At 40.3% G+C, this 19,380-nt stretch overlaps 4 protein-coding genes across 4 annotated transcripts; 2 read left to right on the top strand and 2 right to left on the bottom strand.

Moving 5' to 3' along the window:
* Window positions 1–601: 601 nt before the first annotated feature.
* Window positions 602–1,444, top strand: LOC101158529 (hemoglobin subunit beta). The gene is made up of 3 exons (XM_011478023.3): window positions 602–766; window positions 939–1,161; window positions 1,247–1,444. The coding sequence occupies exons 1-3, from the start codon at window positions 675–677 to the stop codon at window positions 1,373–1,375; spliced, it is 444 nt and encodes a 147-aa protein (XP_011476325.1). The 5' UTR covers window positions 602–674; the 3' UTR covers window positions 1,376–1,444.
* A 3,927-nt stretch (window positions 1,445–5,371) lies between these two features.
* On the bottom strand, window positions 5,372–6,121 carry LOC101174748 (hemoglobin subunit beta). Its single transcript, XM_004071342.4, has 3 exons — window positions 5,965–6,121; window positions 5,667–5,889; window positions 5,372–5,579 (listed from the first exon to the last, which is right to left on the bottom strand). The coding sequence occupies exons 1-3, from the start codon at window positions 6,054–6,056 to the stop codon at window positions 5,451–5,453; spliced, it is 444 nt and encodes a 147-aa protein (XP_004071390.1). The 5' UTR covers window positions 6,057–6,121; the 3' UTR covers window positions 5,372–5,450.
* Window positions 6,122–6,980: 859 nt separating this feature from the next.
* LOC101175238 (hemoglobin embryonic subunit alpha) lies at window positions 6,981–7,643 on the top strand. Its single transcript, XM_004071344.3, has 3 exons — window positions 6,981–7,105; window positions 7,175–7,382; window positions 7,457–7,643. The coding sequence occupies exons 1-3, from the start codon at window positions 7,011–7,013 to the stop codon at window positions 7,583–7,585; spliced, it is 432 nt and encodes a 143-aa protein (XP_004071392.1). The 5' UTR covers window positions 6,981–7,010; the 3' UTR covers window positions 7,586–7,643.
* An 8,812-nt stretch (window positions 7,644–16,455) lies between these two features.
* On the bottom strand, window positions 16,456–17,599 carry LOC101174997 (hemoglobin embryonic subunit alpha). Its single transcript, XM_004071343.3, has 3 exons — window positions 17,410–17,599; window positions 17,127–17,334; window positions 16,456–16,680 (listed from the first exon to the last, which is right to left on the bottom strand). The coding sequence occupies exons 1-3, from the start codon at window positions 17,502–17,504 to the stop codon at window positions 16,552–16,554; spliced, it is 432 nt and encodes a 143-aa protein (XP_004071391.1). The 5' UTR covers window positions 17,505–17,599; the 3' UTR covers window positions 16,456–16,551.
* Between the last annotated feature and the right edge of the window lie 1,781 nt (window positions 17,600–19,380).

Raw genomic sequence — 19,380 nt, 5'->3', positions numbered from 1 at the left:
TAGACTAAATAAAAAAGGTAAATCAAGAATAGTAACTTTATTTAGTTTAGGGACCAGATGTTTTGCTTATTTTTTAAAGTATTTTAAACAGTTCTGTTTCCAGTTTTTAAAGGGATTTTCCTACAATTATTTTGCATTTTTCAGCTTTACAACTCATCTTTAGCATATTTTCTGCATTTTAGAAAAGTCAGCACAAAAATTTTGAAGTTTACTTTTAAAAATACAGCAGCTTTTTGTTAATTATGAAAAAAAATGCTTAATTGTTAAATGTAAAGTAAATCATAAGAATATTTGCGTTTTAGTTCAGTTTTCTACACATTGGGGTTTTTGGTTTTATGCAAAAAGATCAGTTTTATTGGTCAAAACATATTCAGATTTCCTGTTTTATAAATAAATTAATGCTGTTGAAAATGATGCAGGGGTCCAGTAATTAACTTACTTTGTTAACAGGGTCAGACTAAGAGTTTATTTGATTTTTTATTTTATTTCATTTGACTGCAGGCACTACACAGTTGGTCTTATCTTTTTGCTGAATCCATAAATCAGGGTTTGGCCAACCGCCAGTTCATCTCCACCTTTCTGACAGCTTTGGGAGGAGCTCATGGTTTCCTTTAAAAGGTGCATACCGCCAGCCCACACTCCACGCACCACAAGTGGAACAAACCCGAGCCAAAATGGTCAAATGGTCAGACTTCGAGCGTGCCACAATCCAGGACATCTTCTCCAAGATAGATAAGGATGTCGTGGGTCAGGCGGCTCTTTCCAGGTGAGGGTTATTTCCTAATTTGAATTATTTTTTGCTGTCTTTTTATATTAAATCGGATGATTTGGAATGGCTTTGATACTTTAAAGTCAATATGCACTGAAGAACAAAATTCTATTGATGGTTTTCCAAACTTTTATGAATGAGGAGTGATGTTGCATTCATCTTCCTTCAGGTGTCTGATCGTCTACCCCTGGACTCAGAGGTACTTCGGCAGCTTTGGGAACCTCTACAACGCCGCCGCCATCACCTCCAACCCAAAGGTAGCAGCCCATGGAAAGGTTGTCATTGGGGGTTTGGAAAAAGCTTTGCAGAACATGGACAACATCAAGCAGGCTTATACAGATCTGAGTGTGCTCCACTCAGAGAAACTGCAGGTGGATCCTGACAATTTCAAGGTGGTGCTGAATACCTTTTCCCCACTAATTTCTTTTTGACTGCTTTTACTGCTTGATGACTGATGTCCATACTTTATCTCTGCAGCTCCTGGCTGACTGCCTGACCATCGTGGTTGCTTCCAATTTGGGTATCAGCTTCACACCTGAAGTCCAAGCAGCTTTCCAGAAGTTTCTGGATGTTGTGGTGGCCGCCCTGAGGAAGCAGTACTACTAGACTGAAGACTGTCACATGACTTGTTCTTAAAAATCCTGAATATGAATCAATAAACATGTGCAGCATCCATCTATGTGTTTGACTAAGTTTGTTTGCAAAGTCAGGAGAATTTAGCCTGATTGCTTTTGTTTTATGTAAACTAAAAACTCAACAGTGGGACAGCCATAAAAGCCTTAAAACATACCTAAAATAATTTAATTCAAAACCTACCAGTTTAAACGGTTTCTTAAACAACTTAGCAAACAAGACTTTGATCAATAATGTGAAAAATGTCCCAAAAACTATGTCTACAATGCACCTCCACTTGCTAGTAATTTCTGTTTGGACAAATCGGTTCCTTCTTGATACTGAAATAACTGCTAAAATGCTGCATCAAAACCTTAAAGGTTTGCATTTCCCTTCAGCAATCAGGTTAGGGATAAATGACAATACACACAATCAATTCTACACAGAAAAACAAACTAAAAATAAAACTTTTGCTTGATCAAAAAATGTCTAAATTTGGAAAAACTTACCGATATTTTTTGCTTTAGTATGTTTTTTTGTTAGTATTTTCAATTTTGTCTGTGGCAACTTTAAACCATTCAATTACATTATAGCTAAGACACTTTCACAACGATTTGACACTAAATGGTTTATTTTGATCAATCAGGAGAACACAGTGAATGGAAAGGTATTTCAGATACATTTTTACTAGTTTTAAAAGGAATTATGTTTTGATTTTGGTTTGGAGAATTGCAATTTTTGAGAGTTTTTTTAAATGTCTTTTTTCAAAATGTATCATATTTTTTAAAATATAGTTTAGTACTAGTAGAGGAGACTATTTTGTTTAAATTTTGTCATATTTCTTTAGAGCAGTTCTAAGGAAGTTTGGCAGATCTTGTTCTTGTGTCTCTGTAGAAAAAAAGACCATACAGTGTCAAACAATTGCTGTAGATTTTACAGTAACTTCGTGGCAGCTGGATGACAGTAATCATTGTAAAACATTATACGGCTTTTTTAAAGAAGCTGTAAAATGAAATACAGTACATGAAGATTTTACTGTGCCAGTAGTTATTGTAAATGTTCCTACAGCAATAATACTTAACGATAAAGTAACCGTATTTTCATTTCCAGTTTATTTACTGTACAATAAACATGGTAAATATAAAGTTCATCTGGGACTCTTATGATAACTCTTTTAGCTATTTTTAGTCCAATTTTTACCTTTTTACTTAGTTCATTACTGTCATTAGTGGAGCTGTTTTTAGCCAAGGCTGTATTCACATTGAATGAGCTCCTAGATCAATGCAACACCAGATAGAAACAAACAAACCTTTATTTTACACCAGTGAACAATATCAAGTCTACTTTAGTGAAACCAACAAATGCACAGAAAGAATTTAAAAAAATAACACAGAAAGATTCCCACTGGGCCTTGAAGCAAGCCCCAGTGGGTGTGAAAATCACACCACATAAACAGTTTCAATATAACTAGAATAAAATGGTAAATAAGTAATACATAATAAGGTTTTTAACAGCTGGTGTTTAGTTTAGTTACAGTATAGTTAAAGAAAGGTGCCTACAGTAATACTACCATCTCTCATTTTGCAGCTTTTAATGTTAAATACATTTTACAAAAATTAATTTTAACTTACCGGTAAACTGATTCTATTTTCAGAAGTTTATTGTTTGACTTTGCAGTGTTTCTCCATTGGTTTGGCTCATATTCTGCAACAGATATTGCAGAGATTCCCATTTTCTTAGCACGTCTTTCAAGTGTCTCATTGCGCGTTCCAAATGGTTATGTGCAAAAAGCCTGCAGTTAGCAAGATCTCAGAATGAGCACATTTTACAACTAAGTTGATGTTGTTGATCTAAAGCAAAAGTGGATTCTCAGTCTAATGGCTGTTCTTTTCAAAACTTCCAAAACCTATCTAAAAAACAAATTCTGTTTTTACGGACCAAACTTGTCTGACTTTAAATATAAAATTAGTGGAAGAAAAAAAATTAACTGACAAATTCTACAGGTTCAATTTGACACAATTTATATCTACCAACAAAAACAGTCCTAAAACACAAATCCTTCTGTGGGATTAGTTTTTGTGGGACTACTGAGTAATCGGTATTCACACAAATAATTTTGTGAAGCAACTTATAAAAAAATGTGTTTTGGTAGTTTTAATGACTTCTGTTAATATCTGTTTAATTAAAATTTGATCTTGTAGTCTTTGTTTAAAAAAAAAAGTTTCGAAGAAGTTTTGACCATTTTTTTAATTTAAAATCATTGATGAAATGAGGAAATTGCTGATTTTTCAAGCATTGGTTTGAGGATTTTTGATGTCAGATCATAAATAATTGTTTGTGTCTTTTCATTTTCATTTTCATTTTCATTTTTAGCTCATGTTTTGCTCCTGATCTTCACAAAATTGTCTTTAGTAAAAATCAATGACTGTTGATCATGATGGTCAACGGAGGGGGGTGTGTGGGACCCGTCTACGTGCAACTTCTTATCCCCTTCAAGAGATGGGCGAAGCTGAGCATTTTGGAAGATATGGGCCAACTGTGGACCAATCTGACATTTTATTGACGTCAGAAAAAAACGGATCTGCTGAGCGTGTGATGAAGGTGTGCACCAATCTTTTTCTGAGGCAAACTGTTTTAGAAATCAAGTTAGTGGAACATGTTTAAATGACTTTTTTTTGCATGATATGGTTAAAATGCCTCACCTCTTTGTAAAGTCAAAATGAGTCAATTTTGCTGCAAAATGAAATAAATAATGCGTTGTTGTATTTGTAATCTTTTGGAAAGACAAAAAAGTTGAATGTTTTTTCCTATTAAAAATATAATTTGGGAAAGTATTTAAATCATACTGATCTTCAGAATTTGGTTTCTGGAACAAAAAGTCTAAATTGTAGTTTTGTCCTTTGATTGCAACAATCAAAATTGTGGTCCAAAACTCATTAATATTTGACCCAAATGTTGTGGGACAAAGTTGATGTTTGTTTTGAATCATAAAAATTAAAATAAGAAATAAAAAATGTATCACAAAGTTCCAAAAAAGAGAAAAAACATGTAAAACTCAGTTCTTTGTATTTAGAAATCAATTCAAATGTTAAATTTCATTTAGTGAACCCACCGCATTATTTTACATTTGACATTTTTCCAACACAAACACAATAATAGGCTTTAAGAAAACATCATTTTATATCATTTTTTGGAAAAGTTCTTGGGAAAAACAATCATTTCAATTAGTTGATAAAATGTTATATAGATTTGAACAAAAAATAACAAATATGATGTAATTAGCAATAAAAGAGATGTATCTCAAAACATTGAATTATTTAGATTGTGAGGTTGGAAAAACATTGGGCAAAAAGTCCTCATATTTTACAGCCACAAAAAAAGAAATTGTTTTCTGCCTTCAAACCAATTACATGCTTTTTATTCTTTCTATTTTTTTTTTTACCAACTGTGAACCGAGACAGCTAAAAATAGCCATGGATCAAAAGAATCGTCAACTGTTAAATCAAATGGGCTTATGCTTTGGTTGAAATTTCTTCTATATTTCTACAGTTTCTTTACATAAGTAATAAAAGTGTGAAGAGTTGTTTTTTTAAAAATAATTTACTAAATTTAAAGACATGACTTAAGGTATTTTTTCTGGTTTCTAATTAGATTTATAGATGAATTTAAAGAAGAAGAAAAAAGATTTTCAGCTCTATTTACGATTGTTGTCAGCATTTTATGTGTTTTAAAATTCTAATTAATATTTTGCATTTGCAAAAAATAACGTTTTTGTCCATTTGTTTATAACTGGTATTACCCATTTTTAAGGTAGTTTTTTTTAGCATTTTTTTTTCCAAATTTCTTTTTCTAAAACCTTTTCATTATTGTAATATCTTAACCTAAAGAAATAAAAGATGTTTTATTCTAATGTTTCAAAGTCATGTGGTTTTAAAATGTTGTTCTATCTCTTTACAATGACCAGCATTACAATCAGAAACCAGCACAAAATTAGTGTAAATTGTTTTATTTGGCCAGCGCCTCTGCTGAGAGAAATAAGGAGACAGATTTTAGCTTCTGCGACGGAGCTCTAGTGGTACTGCTTCCTGAGAGCTGCCACCACCACAGCCAAGAACTTTGCAAACGCTGCATGCACCTCCGGTGTGAAGTCTTTACCGAGCTGAGAGGCAACGACGATGGTCAGGCAGTCAGCCAGGAGCTGCAAAAGAAGCATTAAAAAAAAATCATCAGAGCTGAAGTCACATAAAGCAGCACGGGAGCATTGTGGCATTGAATGAAGCTTCACCTTGAAATTGTCAGGATCTACTTGTAGTTTTTCAGAGTGCAGGACACTCAGATCTGCATAAGCCTGCTTGATGTCGTCCATGTTCTTTAGAGCTTTTTCCAAACCCCCAAGGACAACCTTTCCATGTGCTGCTACCTTTGGGTTGGACGCGATGGCAGCAGCATTGTAGAGGTTCCCAAAGCTGCCGAAGTACCTCTGAGTCCAGGGGTAGACGATCAGACACCTGAGGGAGAACAAAGTGTTTGCAAAAACAGAAAAAAGGGGGATTGACATTCATTAAGCAGATTGCAAGGCTCACCTGGAAAGAGCATCAGGCCCCACAATATCATAATCTATCTTGGAGAAGATGTCCTGGATGGTTGCACGCTCAAAGTCTGTCCAGGTGACCATTGTGGCTTGATCAGTTAATCAACTTGTCCTGAATGGTCAGAAGGTTCGTTCAGCTTTTAAAGAATACATTTCTGCTCCTCCCTTTGTTATCAGATGGGTGGAGGGGCAACAGAAGCTGACAATGTATTGATTTAACATTTTGAAAAGGTGTAATGGGGGGAAGAAAATCACAAAAATGCAACAAATTTTAAAAATCTACATGGAAAAATATCTCTTTTTTAAAACATTTGAGACTTCATGAGTTCAATCCAATTTTTTAGGAACCCTTAATATTTGTTCTAAACATTTGTTGGAATAAAATTGAAAAATCTATGATTAAACCCTTTTTTGTTTACCTTGAGTTTTTATAAATTCTTCTCACCAAAAGAAAACTTTTATCCCTACATTAGTTTTTAAAAAACCTCATCCGGATTTCATACAGAAGATTAGATTTCATACTCTTTATCCACTGAAAATGGAAAAAAAATATTTTACATTTTAAATTATGTCAGTTCATAATTAACAATCTTTGTCTTATAAAGTTAATTTTGAAGGTTATAGATTGATCGAAGGCAAGAAAACAGTTTTGGGGCTTTTTTTTGACGTCTCAAAAGACACAAAGCATTTCTTGATAAAACAAATCCAAAGTTTTATTTGATTTGTTTATATTTGCCAACTAATTTGAACTTTTTTTTTACAATTATGTCAAAAAAACATTTTAAAGACATCTTTCAGTTACATTTTCTTGTTTTACAAAGTGCAGACCTCTATAAAAAATTTTTTTTAACAATCATCTGTATTTTCCCTTGTTATTTTCTCAGACCTTAATGTCATTTTATTCTTTATCTGATGGAACGCCTTCAAAGTGCTCGTATCTCATTGGGGAGGTGGGTGTGTCTCTGGGCAGTTTCTTGCATAAAAACCCCTCAAATGTTCCCATTTATCGAAACCCTCAAACCCAAAAGAAGATTGAAGATGAGTCTCAGCGCGAAGGACAAGGCAGCAGTTAAGGCCTTCTGGGCCAAAGTGTCTGGACAGGCAGATGCCATTGGCTCAGATGCTCTGTCTAGGTAAAGAATACTCCCAGGAATTTTAGTTCTTGTTTTAGTCAGATTATATATCCAGTCTTGTTTCTCCAGGATGCTGGTGGTCTACCCCCAGACCAAGACCTACTTTGCCCACTGGAAGGACCTGAGCCCCGGCTCTGCCCCAGTAAAGAAGCACGGGAAGACTGTGATGGGAGGAATTGCTGATGCTGTGGGCAAAATCGATGACATTTCCTCAGGTCTGCTAAACCTCAGTGAACTTCATGCCTTCACCCTGAGAGTGGACCCCACCAACTTTAAGGTACTGAGAGGAATTTGTGGAAGGTTTGGTGAAAACCCTGAAGTAATTTTTCAATTTGTCCTTTGTTTTGACAGATTCTTTCTCACAACATCCTTGTGGTTATGGCCATAATGTTCCCCCAGGACTTCACTCCTGAGGTCCATGTGGCTTTGGATAAGTTCCTGGCTGCAGTGTCCCTGGCTCTGTCTGAGAAATATCGATAAAAAGCATAAAAAGAGCAGAAGCTGCTGCTAAATAAAAAGACCAAATCCATGAAAAATATTTGGATGGTTTGTGTGATCCATTGCATTCTCTGTCTGGCATTGGGGTAGTTATGGAATCAAGCTTAACATCTGGATGGCACAGCAGTTTGGGGGTTCATATTTCTCCTCAAAGATTTCAATTTGGTTCTAAATGAATGATCCATGTTCCAATTATCCATATATCCTGTTATCCAATTATTCATCCCTATTGCATGCATTTTAACGTCTGACTCCTCTCACAAAGAAAAACAATATTTTGAAAGTTATTAAACAAATCTTTTTTGCCATTTTTTGCCAAATTGCCATTGAACATTTTACTTTTGTTTGTGCACATGAAATGTAATAAAAAATTAAAGCTAAATGTGACCAAATCTTGAAGTAGCGAAAAAAGTAACCAGCAAGGACAAAAAAGGAAATCAGTCAGCTTGAGGCATTTATTATTTCAAATATCCATGAACATGTGAAGTATCAATCGTTCAAAGGTTCAAACGTTTTTGAAATCATTTTCTAGTAGTTTTCCCACAACTGCATCCTATTATGACCAATGTTCACGTGTCTATGTATTTACTAATAATCAAATACATACAAGATCTAAAGGACAGCTAAAGGATTGTCAGTTTTTGTCTGTTGAGATGAAGATTTAAACTGGTTATATACAAATATTCATAATGTCTTGCAATATGATTAATATGTAGTTGACCTCACATATTTTTGAGCTTGAATCTGCCTGAATTCTTTGGTCTAGTAACAAACTCCTGGACAAAACTTTTCCAGAAACAAATTAGGTTTTATTTGCAATTTTTTATAAATGTAACTGTCATGGTGGCCTGGCAGACTCCTCCCCCTCCCAGCTCTGCTCCAGACTCACAGCTGTGTCCACTCATCTCATCCCCTCACCTGCTTCATAAGGAGACTCATCTCAAGCATTCTTCGCCAGTTCGTTAACACTGATGGTGCTTAACTCCGCTTTGAGCTACGTCTGGCCCCCTTGCCTTGTTCCTCGCTCATCTTGTTTTGCTGTGCTTCAGGTCTTGCCTTCCACGAGTGACACCCGAGTCTTTCTACCAGCCGAGCTGAAGCTGAACTCCTCTACGCCTCCCAAGAAATCCAGCCACGCCACCCCCAAAGAACTCCTGCCACGTCAAAGCTAAGATCCAGAGCTGCCTTCTTCTTACATATCCTCCATCCTGCTGACGATCTGCTCCATCTAGTCCCACGACGCTCCACGCCTCAAGATCCGCTGGCTCCTACAAAATAAAACCAGTTACTTTCCCTTTCACTTACTTGCCTCCTCCTTCCGGGTTACAGCATCTGGGTTTGTCACGTGATCCGGTCATGACAGAACGAACTGGCCAAGACACCGACCCAGCTGACCCGGAAGGACTTCCCCTTGCCGTCAACCAACAGGGTATAATGCTGGGACGCCAAGCCGATGCCCTTTCTCAGATGGCCTCCGCTCAGCAAGACCTTTTCCGACGTCTTGATGGTATGACACAGACACTATTAGAATTAACGGGTCAATTCTCTGGTCCCACAGTTCCTGCTCCCTCACCACTTTCCGGCAACATGGTCACTTCCGCTTCCGCCTCGAACCCGGAAAACTATCGTCTCCAGCCGGAGCCTTTTCATGGTGAAGTAGAAAATTGTGGCGGTTTTTTACTTCAATGCCAGCTGTTATTTCAACAGGCTCCCCGATATTACCACACGGATCAGAGCAAGATAACCCTGGTCGTTAACTCCTTACGGAATAAAGCGCTGCAATGGGCCCAAGCCTTCCTAGCGGCTAACCCTATCACACACCTCCCGTTTGAACGCTTCATTTGTGAGTTCAGACTTGTTTTTGACCAACCTCGCAAACAGGAGGAGGCCACCAGACGCCTGTTAAATCTAAAACAGCACAACCGGTCCGTCAGCGACCACGTCATAGACTTTCGCATCTTGGCTGTCGAAGCTGGCTGGACTGACCCCGCGTTACGAGGTATCTTCTATCGATCTCTAAATGAAGCTATAAAAGATCATTTGTGCACCCAACCCGAAGCCTTTTCTTTTGAGGATCTTGTCGCAGCTGCCTTACGTTCTGACATACGCATCAAGGAGCGCCAGCATGAACGCCCCCACACGGTGCGTAATACCATTCCGGCTGACTCTCCTCCGCCTTCCACGCCTGAATTTCCTCCACAGTTTGTTCCTCGCAAAACCCCTGAAGAACCAATGCAAATAGGACATTCACGCCTGTCTGCTGAGGAGCGGCTGAAACGCCGAGAGGAGGGACTTTGTTTCTACTGTGGGAATCAGGGCCACCAAGTCTCACAATGCCCTCTCCGTTTAAACTCCCGAATCCCCCCGCTAAAAGACAGGCCGCGGGTGGGTAAGTCAGTTGTTTCTTTGCCAAAAGACTTCTGTTATGTTCCTGTCAAGCTTTGCTTCAAGTCTAAGATCTCTGACACTCATGCTCTCATTGACTCTGGTGCCGAACAGAGCCTCATCGATCAAACCTTAGTTCAACAACTCTCTCTCCCTATAGAACCTCTAGACACCCCCATTAACGCTGCCGGATTGGGGGGTCAATATCTCTCATCCATTACTCATCGCACCAAGCCCTTATTACTCATCACTTCAGGTAACCATCACGAGTACGTTCGGTTTTTTGTCACTATATCCCCTTATTGTCCGGTGGTTTTGGGTTATTCTTGGCTAAAAACCCACAACCCCCAGTTTGACTGGGCTAAACAACGCATTATCAATTGGAGCACGTTCTGCATGGCTAACTGCCTACAATCCGCTATTCCCTCCGTATCCCCATCTAGCGATCACATCCCCGATGACATTGATCTTACTTCCGTTCCACATTGTTATCACGAACTTAAGGCGGTCTTCAGTAAAAGTAAAGCAAGTTCGCTGCCCCAACATAGGCCATATGATTGCGCCATCAACTTACTCCCAGGCGCCACTCTCCCCAAGGGACATTTATACAACCTCTCGGGGCCCGAAAAGGCTGCCATGGAGACTTATATCCATGAAGCTCTCTCTTCCGGTCACATTCGTCCTTCCTCGTCGCCCGTTGGAGCCGGGTTTTTCTTTGTCGAAAAGAAAGATAAATCTCTTCGTCCCTGTATCGATTATCGAGAGCTTAATCAAATAACTATCAAGGATAAGTATTCTCTCCCCCTCATCAGTTCTGTGTTCGACTCGGTCCAGGGGGCTCAAATCTTCTCAAAATTGGACCTGCGCAACGCCTACCACCTCGTACGCATAAAGGAGGGCGACGAATGGAAAACGGCCTTTACTACACCTCTTGGCCATTATGAGTACCTTGTAATGCCATTCGGCCTAACTAACGCTCCCGCTGTCTTTCAGAGGTTAGTTAATGACGTCCTCCGTGACTTCCTGAACCGTTTCGTATTCGTCTATCTCGATGACATTCTGATCTTCTCGCATGACCCGGTTCAGCACGAAAACCATGTCCGTTTAGTTTTGTCTAGACTACTCGAAAACCAGTTATTTGTTAAGGCAGAGAAGTGCCAATTCCACACCGCGTCCATTCAATTCTTGGGGTACGTTCTTTCAGCAGGCAGCATCAGCCCTGATCCTGCCAAACTCGAGGCTGTCTCCCAGTGGGAACCTCCTGATTCACGCAAGAAACTACAACAATTTCTAGGTTTCGCCAACTTTTACCGCCGGTTCATCCGCAACTTTAGTTGTATTGCCGCCCCTCTCACTAAGCTCACCTCCATTTCACGACCGTACGTCTGGAATCCTGAAGCCCAGAAAGCTTTTGATCAGTTGAAGTCTCTTTTCGTCTCCGCCCCAATCCTGATCCAACCTGACACCTCCAAACAGTTCATAGTTGAAGTTGACGCCTCCGACACGGGTGTGGGAGCGGTTCTCTCCCAGAAGGAAGGGTCCTCTGGCAAATTGAAGCCCTGCGCTTTCTTCTCCCGCAAACTATCCCCGGCTGAACATAACTATGACGTGGGCAACCGCGAATTACTTGCCATCAAGCTGGCTCTGGAGGAGTGGCGTCATTGGCTGGAGGGGGCTACTCACCCGTTTATAGTCTGGACAGACCATAAAAATCTTGCCTACCTGCGCACTGCAAAAAGACTCAATTCACGTCAAGCCCGGTGGTGTCTCTTTTTTGACCGTTTTCAGTTCACTATCACTTACAGACCCGGAAGCCGTAATACTAAGCCTGATGCCCTCTCCAGGAAATACAGCTCGGATGACGTTTCTCCTCCCTCCCCCATCATCCCAGCTACCTGCATCGTGGGCAACCTCACGTGGGATATCGAAACCCGTGTCAAAGAGGCCCAAGGTGAGGAAGCCTGTCCTACATCCTGTCCTGATGGCACTCTCTATGTCCCTACGTCCCTCAGGTCTGACGTGATTGCCTGGGGTCACAGCTCCCTGATTGCCTGCCATGGAGGGGTTCATAGGACTTTGTCCATGCTCCGAAAAAGATTTTTCTGGCCCCACATGGATAAGGATGTACGTGAGTTTATCGCAGCTTGCACCGTCTGCGCTCGCTCTAAATCCTCCAACACGCCCCCAGCTGGTTTTCTCCATCCCTTGCCCACTCCTCACCGTCCCTGGTCTCATCTAGCGGTGGATTTTGTCACTGGGCTACCGCCTTCGCAAGGCCATACGGTAATCCTGACTGTCGTTGACAGGTTTTCGAAAGCGGTGCATTTCATTCCCCTTCCTCAGCTCCCCTCCGCCACTGAAACGGCCAAGATTCTGGTGAACCAAGTCTTCCGCCACCACGGCATCCCCTCCGACATCGTCTCTGATCGGGGTCCCCAATTCATATCACAGGTATGGAGAGCGTTTTGTTCTGCGCTGGGTGCCAGTGTGAGCCTATCCTCAGGTTATCACCCGCAGTCCAACGGTCAGGCCGAGCGTGCCAATCAAGAGCTTGAAGCCGGCCTCCGTTGTCTCGCCGCTCAGAACAAATCTGACTGGGCCGAGTACCTCATCTGGATCGAATACGCTCATAACACTCACCCCTCCTCTGCTACTGGCATCTCCCCTTTCGAAGCATCTCTAGGCTACTCTCCTCCTCTGTTCCCCTCCCAGGAGCTCGACCTTGCTGTCCCCTCGGTCCAGCGTCATATGCAGCGCTGCCAGCGCGTCTGGGCCCAGACTCGTGAAGCCCTCCTTCGCACTAAAGAGGCTAACTGTCGTTTTGCCAACAGGCACAGGGTGGAGGGTCCCAAGTATCAAGTCGGGCAGAGGGTGTGGTTATCCTCCAATAACATTCCCATCCCGTCCACGTCTCGGAAACTGGCTCCCCGATTTATCGGCCCCTACATCATTGAAAGGATCATCAACCCCACCTGTGTTCGCCTCAAGTTGCCGGCGGCTCTAAAGGTACACCCATCTTTCCATATCTCGCAAATTAAACCTTTTTTGGACAGCCCTTTGTGCCCGCCTTCCGTCTCCCCTCCGCCCACCCGTATCATCGACGGCGCTCCGGCTTTCACGGTCTCCAAGGTTTTGGACGTTCGCCGCCGTGGCCGTGGCTTCCAGTTTCTGGTGGACTGGGAGGGGTACGGGCCTGAGGAACGCTCGTGGGTCTCCCGTTCCCTCATCCTCGACTCTTCCCTCATCGCTGACTTTTACCGTGACCACCCGGATCGGCGTCCTGGACCGCCTGGAGGCGGTCGTTGAGGGGGGGGTACTGTCATGGTGGCCTGGCAGACTCCTCCCCCTCCCAGCTCTGCTCCAGACTCACAGCTGTGTCCACTCATCTCATCCCCTCACCTGCTTCATAAGGAGACTCATCTCAAGCATTCTTCGCCAGTTCGTTAACACTGATGGTGCTTAACTCCGCTTTGAGCTACGTCTGGCCCCCTTGCCTTGTTCCTCGCTCATCTTGTTTTGCTGTGCTTCAGGTCTTGCCTTCCACGAGTGACACCCGAGTCTTTCTACCAGCCGAGCTGAAGCTGAACTCCTCTACGCCTCCCAAGAAATCCAGCCACGCCACCCCCAAAGAACTCCTGCCACGTCAAAGCTAAGATCCAGAGCTGCCTTCTTCTTACATATCCTCCATCCTGCTGACGATCTGCTCCATCTAGTCCCACGACGCTCCACGCCTCAAGATCCGCTGGCTCCTACAAAATAAAACCAGTTACTTTCCCTTTCACTTACTTGCCTCCTCCTTCCGGGTTACAGCATCTGGGTTTGTCACGTGATCCGGTCATGACAGTAACATTGTTTTTTAAATTACATTTAAAAGCAACAGTAAGTGCAATCGATGATTTGCCTCTCTTTTTTAGTGTTTGCTGCCCATTATACCTAAATCAAATTCGGTTTATGGCATGGATGTTTCTATAGTTTTCTTAAAGCCAAATATTCATGGGGACAGATTTAGTCAATGGACACCCAGTCAAGCAAGTGAGCTCTGTTGTTTGTGATTCCTCACAAAAAGTTAAACTGTTTGGAAAAAGGTGACATGGATGACAAGACAGAAAAGTACTTAAATCTTATAAATAGATCATTTCAGGACAGGCTGTGCCCAAAGAATTGGACAGATTTCTGCAAAGATTATTCCAATCTATTCTTTTTTGCGAAATTCCATTTAAAAAAACACTTTTGGGAGAAAATTCTTTTGTATGGGATGTTTCGACCCAGTTTTTGGGTTAATGAGCTGAGCTGAAACTAACAGCAGACTTTAGTTTTGTTGACTTTAACAACATGGTGGACAACATGATGTCCACCATCATAACTAAAATTTGTTTAATTTATAGCTTCTAGCCCTTTGACAGACTGACAACCTGTCCGGGTGTACCCCCACCTTCCCCAACAGCTGGGACGGGCTCCGGTTACCCCATGACCTCGAAAGGGATACAGTGGAGTTAAAAAATGGATGGATGTATGGAAGTATGGATGGATGGATGGTTGGATGGATGGATGGATGGATGGATGGATGGATGGATGGACGGATGGCTTTGTAAAGTAAAGTGGAGCTAATTTAAGTAGGAGACAACAGGAAGTGGATTGCCTCATTGGTTGTGGCATCATAGGGAGAATAGGTATTTGGTTCCTGTGTATCTGATCTCCAAAAAATGCCACTGAGATCAGGTCTTGTTAGAGAATTTTCTTGTTCTTTTAAATCATGTTTGAGTAAAGTTAGATTTTTTTAACCTTTTTTTAAGTATCCAGTTTAAGTTTGTTTGGATTTATTTTTAGATGTTTTATTATATTTTACATTAACTATATATTTTCACTATATATTTTGCTATTGTGTTCTTATCTGTTCAGTCTTTTATATTAATAAATATTTTACCAGTACGAGTGATTCTTTTCTAATTAAACTGCTTTGGCACCTCCCAGAACCCTCAGAGTTTCTAGCACAGGTCTAATCTTAACTGCTGTTAGGATACGTCTGCACACTTATAGCCACAAACTCAACTAGGCACACACGCATCCTCAAACCAAATTTCTCACCCTACAAGTTATAAGAATGTATTTTCCTTTTCAATATAAATTCATATCAAGAATTTTGAACATTGTTTTTGCAGTTTGAAGTTTGATTATTTCATGACTTCTAATCATTTTGATTTAGAAAATAAAAAATAAAAACAACAATGATAATAATGATGATGATGATAATAATAATAATAATAATAATAATAATAATAATAATAATAATAATAATTATTATAACAATAATAATAATAATGATGATGTTTTTTGTATCAAAGAGGACTATAAGATATGACTTGGACTTGAATATTGGAGACTTTTATTTCATCATCATCATCATCATCATCAGCCTATCACGCCACTGCTGGCGGATGGCCTCCACATCTTACTCCACTCATCACGGTTTTGGGCACATTGGGTCCACGTGCAGCCTGCCTTCTGCTCGATGCCATCTCTCCATCTTTTCTTCGGTCTTCCCCTTCCTCTCTGTTTGTCCCACTGAGTCCATTCTGTTGTTTTCTTAGCCCATTCGTGGTTCTTCATTCGGGCTACATGTCCTGCCCACTTGGCTTTGGCTTCAATCCCTTTCTCGATGACATCCTTCACCCCTGTTCTTGATCTTAAGTCTTCGTTCCGGACCAGACTTTTTTTTACCCACATGAAATGACATATGTCTCATCTACAAGAGACTTGATAGTTGACTTGGACTTGAGGTAAGAGACACACTAAATGGGACTTGCAGTACTCATCAGAACCTGTAGAGAGCTGTCATTTTAACATGTTTTTTTTTACTCAAATGTGAAATAAAATATGCAATATTATATCTGAAATATGATAACATAATGTAAACACTGCACACAATGCAAAGCCATCTGTCCAGCCATCTATCCATCCTTCCATCCATCTATCCATCCATCCAGCCATCCATCCATCCATCCATCCATCCATCCATCCATCCATCCATCCATCCATCCATCATTCTCTTGTGCTTGGTCACAAAAGTTGCTGGAGCCACTTTGCTACTTCAGGGTGAAGTTGGGAGACACTGAAGTTTACTAGTCCATCGGGGGGCTTGACACCCTCACGTTCATCCCTCAGATACATTTAGGGTCAATATGTGAAACATACTTTTTCGACTTTGGGAAGACGCTGTAGTGTCTAAAAAAACACTCCAACAGAAACGACCCAGCTAGGATTCAAACCAGGGCCTTCTTGCTGTGCGGTGACAGAGCCAACCACCACCAAACCACCAAACAGACCAACGGCAAACCCACTTTAAAGAAGAGGCCTTCAGAATTTATGCACAACAACATAAGGGATTAGTGTTTTCCTACAGAGTTTATTTTAGTTATGGGACTCCATCTGTAAAATTTAACACTCGTACTTAAAGACAAGAGGACAAATTCTTGCATTTGATCTTTTATTCAGGTTACAGGGATGGATTGCACTGAAGCACATTGGAATGACCATCCTCTGTTGCTGCTGCTCCTGTTGCTGGTTTACCGGTATTTCTCAGCCAGGGCGCGGGACAAAGCCCCCAGGAACTTGTCCAGGGCCACATGGACCTCAGGGGTGAATTCGTTGGGGAAGACGATGGCCAACACAACCAGGATGTTGTGAGAGAGAATCTGTAAATATATCACATATCATTTGCCTCATAGAGAGAGTGTATTATGGTCTGATCCAAGTCTCCTGAAACAAATTAAAAATCCCAGGTGTGGAGCTGAACTATTGAACGATGTGAAGAGACATGAAAAAAGCAACTTTATTTAGTTTTCTACTCATCTGAGAAGAAAAGGGTCAGGGGGACAAATGCATATCAAAATGTCAAACTAAAAACAGGCTGTTCATAGCCCACAAAGGATTATTAAAACTGAATGACACACTAAAAAACTGCTTAAATAAAGATATATTTCCCCCAAACCTAATTATTCCACTTCATCTATCAGTCTTGAGGAAAGTTTAAGTCTAAGAATTTGTTCACGTCCAATCAAATCGTATAAACGTACTCAAGGAATTTCAATTCCTGTTACCTTTACAGCCCAAAGGTTTGCTTACAGAAATGATTTGATACCTTGAAGTTGGCTGGATCCACTCTCAGGGTGAAAGCGTGCAGCTCACTGAGGTCCAGCAGACCTGCTGTCAGGTCGTCGATTTTGCCCACAGCATCAGCAACTCCTCCCATTATAGTCTTCCCATGCTTCTTCACCGGGGCAGAGCCGGGGCTCAGGTCCTTCCAGTGGGCGAAGTAGGTCTTGGTCTGAGGGTACACAACCAACATCCTGAATAAAACAGAAGTGAATATTAGAAAGAGAAATGAAGGACAAAATTCTGTGAAAATTGATGATAATAATTACCTGGACAAAGCGTCAGCTCCAACATCATCTGCCTTGGGAGCCAATTTGGTCCAGAAGGCCTTGACGACCTCCTTATCCTTAGCTGTGAGACTCATCCTGACTGCTGATTGTTCGGTTTGAAGATCCGTTCGAAAACTGGGTCTTTTTATACATGCGACAGGGCATGGGCACACCAGAGCCACCTTCAAGATATGTGCAAGTTTGGACCACTTCCAAATGTCATGTACCGCTCACAGGAGATAAAGGGAGGACAAATGTGTCACTCTGAACTGCTAGTGTGCAAAACCCGATCAGGAGTCAAATAAAAGTTACCATCAAAGAGAATTTACTGAAGGTAATCCTGTTCATTCCCATGGTGACAATTGGAACATTCCCAGATCCAGATGGTCTGAATTTTTTAAGCACAGAGATGTTACAATAAGAAATGTTACAGTTATTTTTAATAGATGCATGGAAGACACACTGAGTGACCAAAAAATGTTTATATTTATTGTAAGAAACACTCAACTGGACAAAAGTAACAAACGAAAATCCATCCCAAACATGCATAATTATGGGAACATTAACGCTTTCTTTTAAAGTCTGTGTATAGAAAATATTTTCTTTTATGTCTTTAGAAGTCCGGGAAAAGTGATTGAAAATCCTTAATCGTAATGATTCCATTCTGGTTTATAAGTGCATACCAACATGCTGACTGGGGTTACTTCTGGTGACATTTGTTGCCAACATGCGGTGTGTTTCTCTCTTATCTGAACATGGTTGGGCGGCGCCGCTCAAAGGACAAGATAGCGCTCAGTGCAACTGCAGCTTCTCTTTTGGCCGCCGAAGCGGATCATCCACATAATTCATTCAATTACACGTCAGTTTTATACGTCCCACTTCAGTCGGTGGAGCATCACTTGATTTATCTAATTTTCTGAAGTGCAGAGATTGTTTGAGGCCCAATGATCCACCCTCACCCTGGTCTTCTCTCTAAAAATAAAAATTCTCTTCATCTAATTTTTGCTCCGTGTCTGAACCATCGTTGTTGATTTCATAATTTACTAAGAAACAGATTTTAAATTAAAAAAAATATTCATGTCTAAATTATAAACTTTAAGCAATAAATCAAAAAAAATGTTGGGAAAAAAAGATTCAAACAGCGAGGATGACTAGAGAGGTATGTTTTAAATGAATCTCAATTCTCACACAACACTTTTTTTTAACCTCGACCTTTCTTCTACTTCTACCTAGAAATACTTCAAAATGCTTTACTAATTGCCAAGGAAAAGAAAAATTTAATTCATTGCTTTGTCAAAAGATTAAAAAAGATAATAATATAGCTAATATGGTTTATTTAGGGTTTATTATTTCCTACATATTTTGACATCTTAGTTTTGAAGTCTCTTAGCTAGACACTTTGTGGATTTTTCACATTGACTAAAGCTTATCACATTATTTGAGTTACAAAAAAAAGTTATTTTTATTTTCATGGTAAAAAGAAAACTGCAAAAATTTTCAAATCTTGAGTTTGGAGCACAGCAGAATTTATGCTGCAATGGTAGAGAGCCTCCTTGTGGACAATTGGACTCATTGCACAAAATAAAAATGAAAACAGCCGTTTTCATTTTCTTTATTGATTTGTATAACAAGCCAAACCTAGTAAAAATTATATTTCCAAGCAAATTATTCATTTTTTGGTAATATTTTACCATAAAACAGTTTTAAATGGACACACTTCAAATGTTTTTTTTTTCTGAGAAAGTGATTGTGTTGTATGATTGGTTGAATATTTTAATGTTAATGACAGATGGATAAAGTTGACTAAGACATAAAACGTCAGTTTTTTTCAAGAACACCATAAGATATTCAAATCACATTTTTACTTGTAGCAAGGATGAAACAGAGCCTGAAGAATCAAAGCAAACACTAATCACTAACATAAAAAAGTTCAAACCTGGGTTTTATTTATTTAAGCTTTATTTCATTCTG

Source organism: Oryzias latipes, chromosome 8, assembly GCF_053564925.1.
Source record: "Oryzias latipes strain Hd-rR chromosome 8, Olatipes_Hd-rR_3.1".
NCBI classification, from domain to species: Eukaryota; Metazoa; Chordata; class Actinopteri; order Beloniformes; family Adrianichthyidae; genus Oryzias; species Oryzias latipes.
Note: the sequence above shows the minus strand (reverse complement) of the source record. Positions and strands in the feature narration are given on the sequence as shown.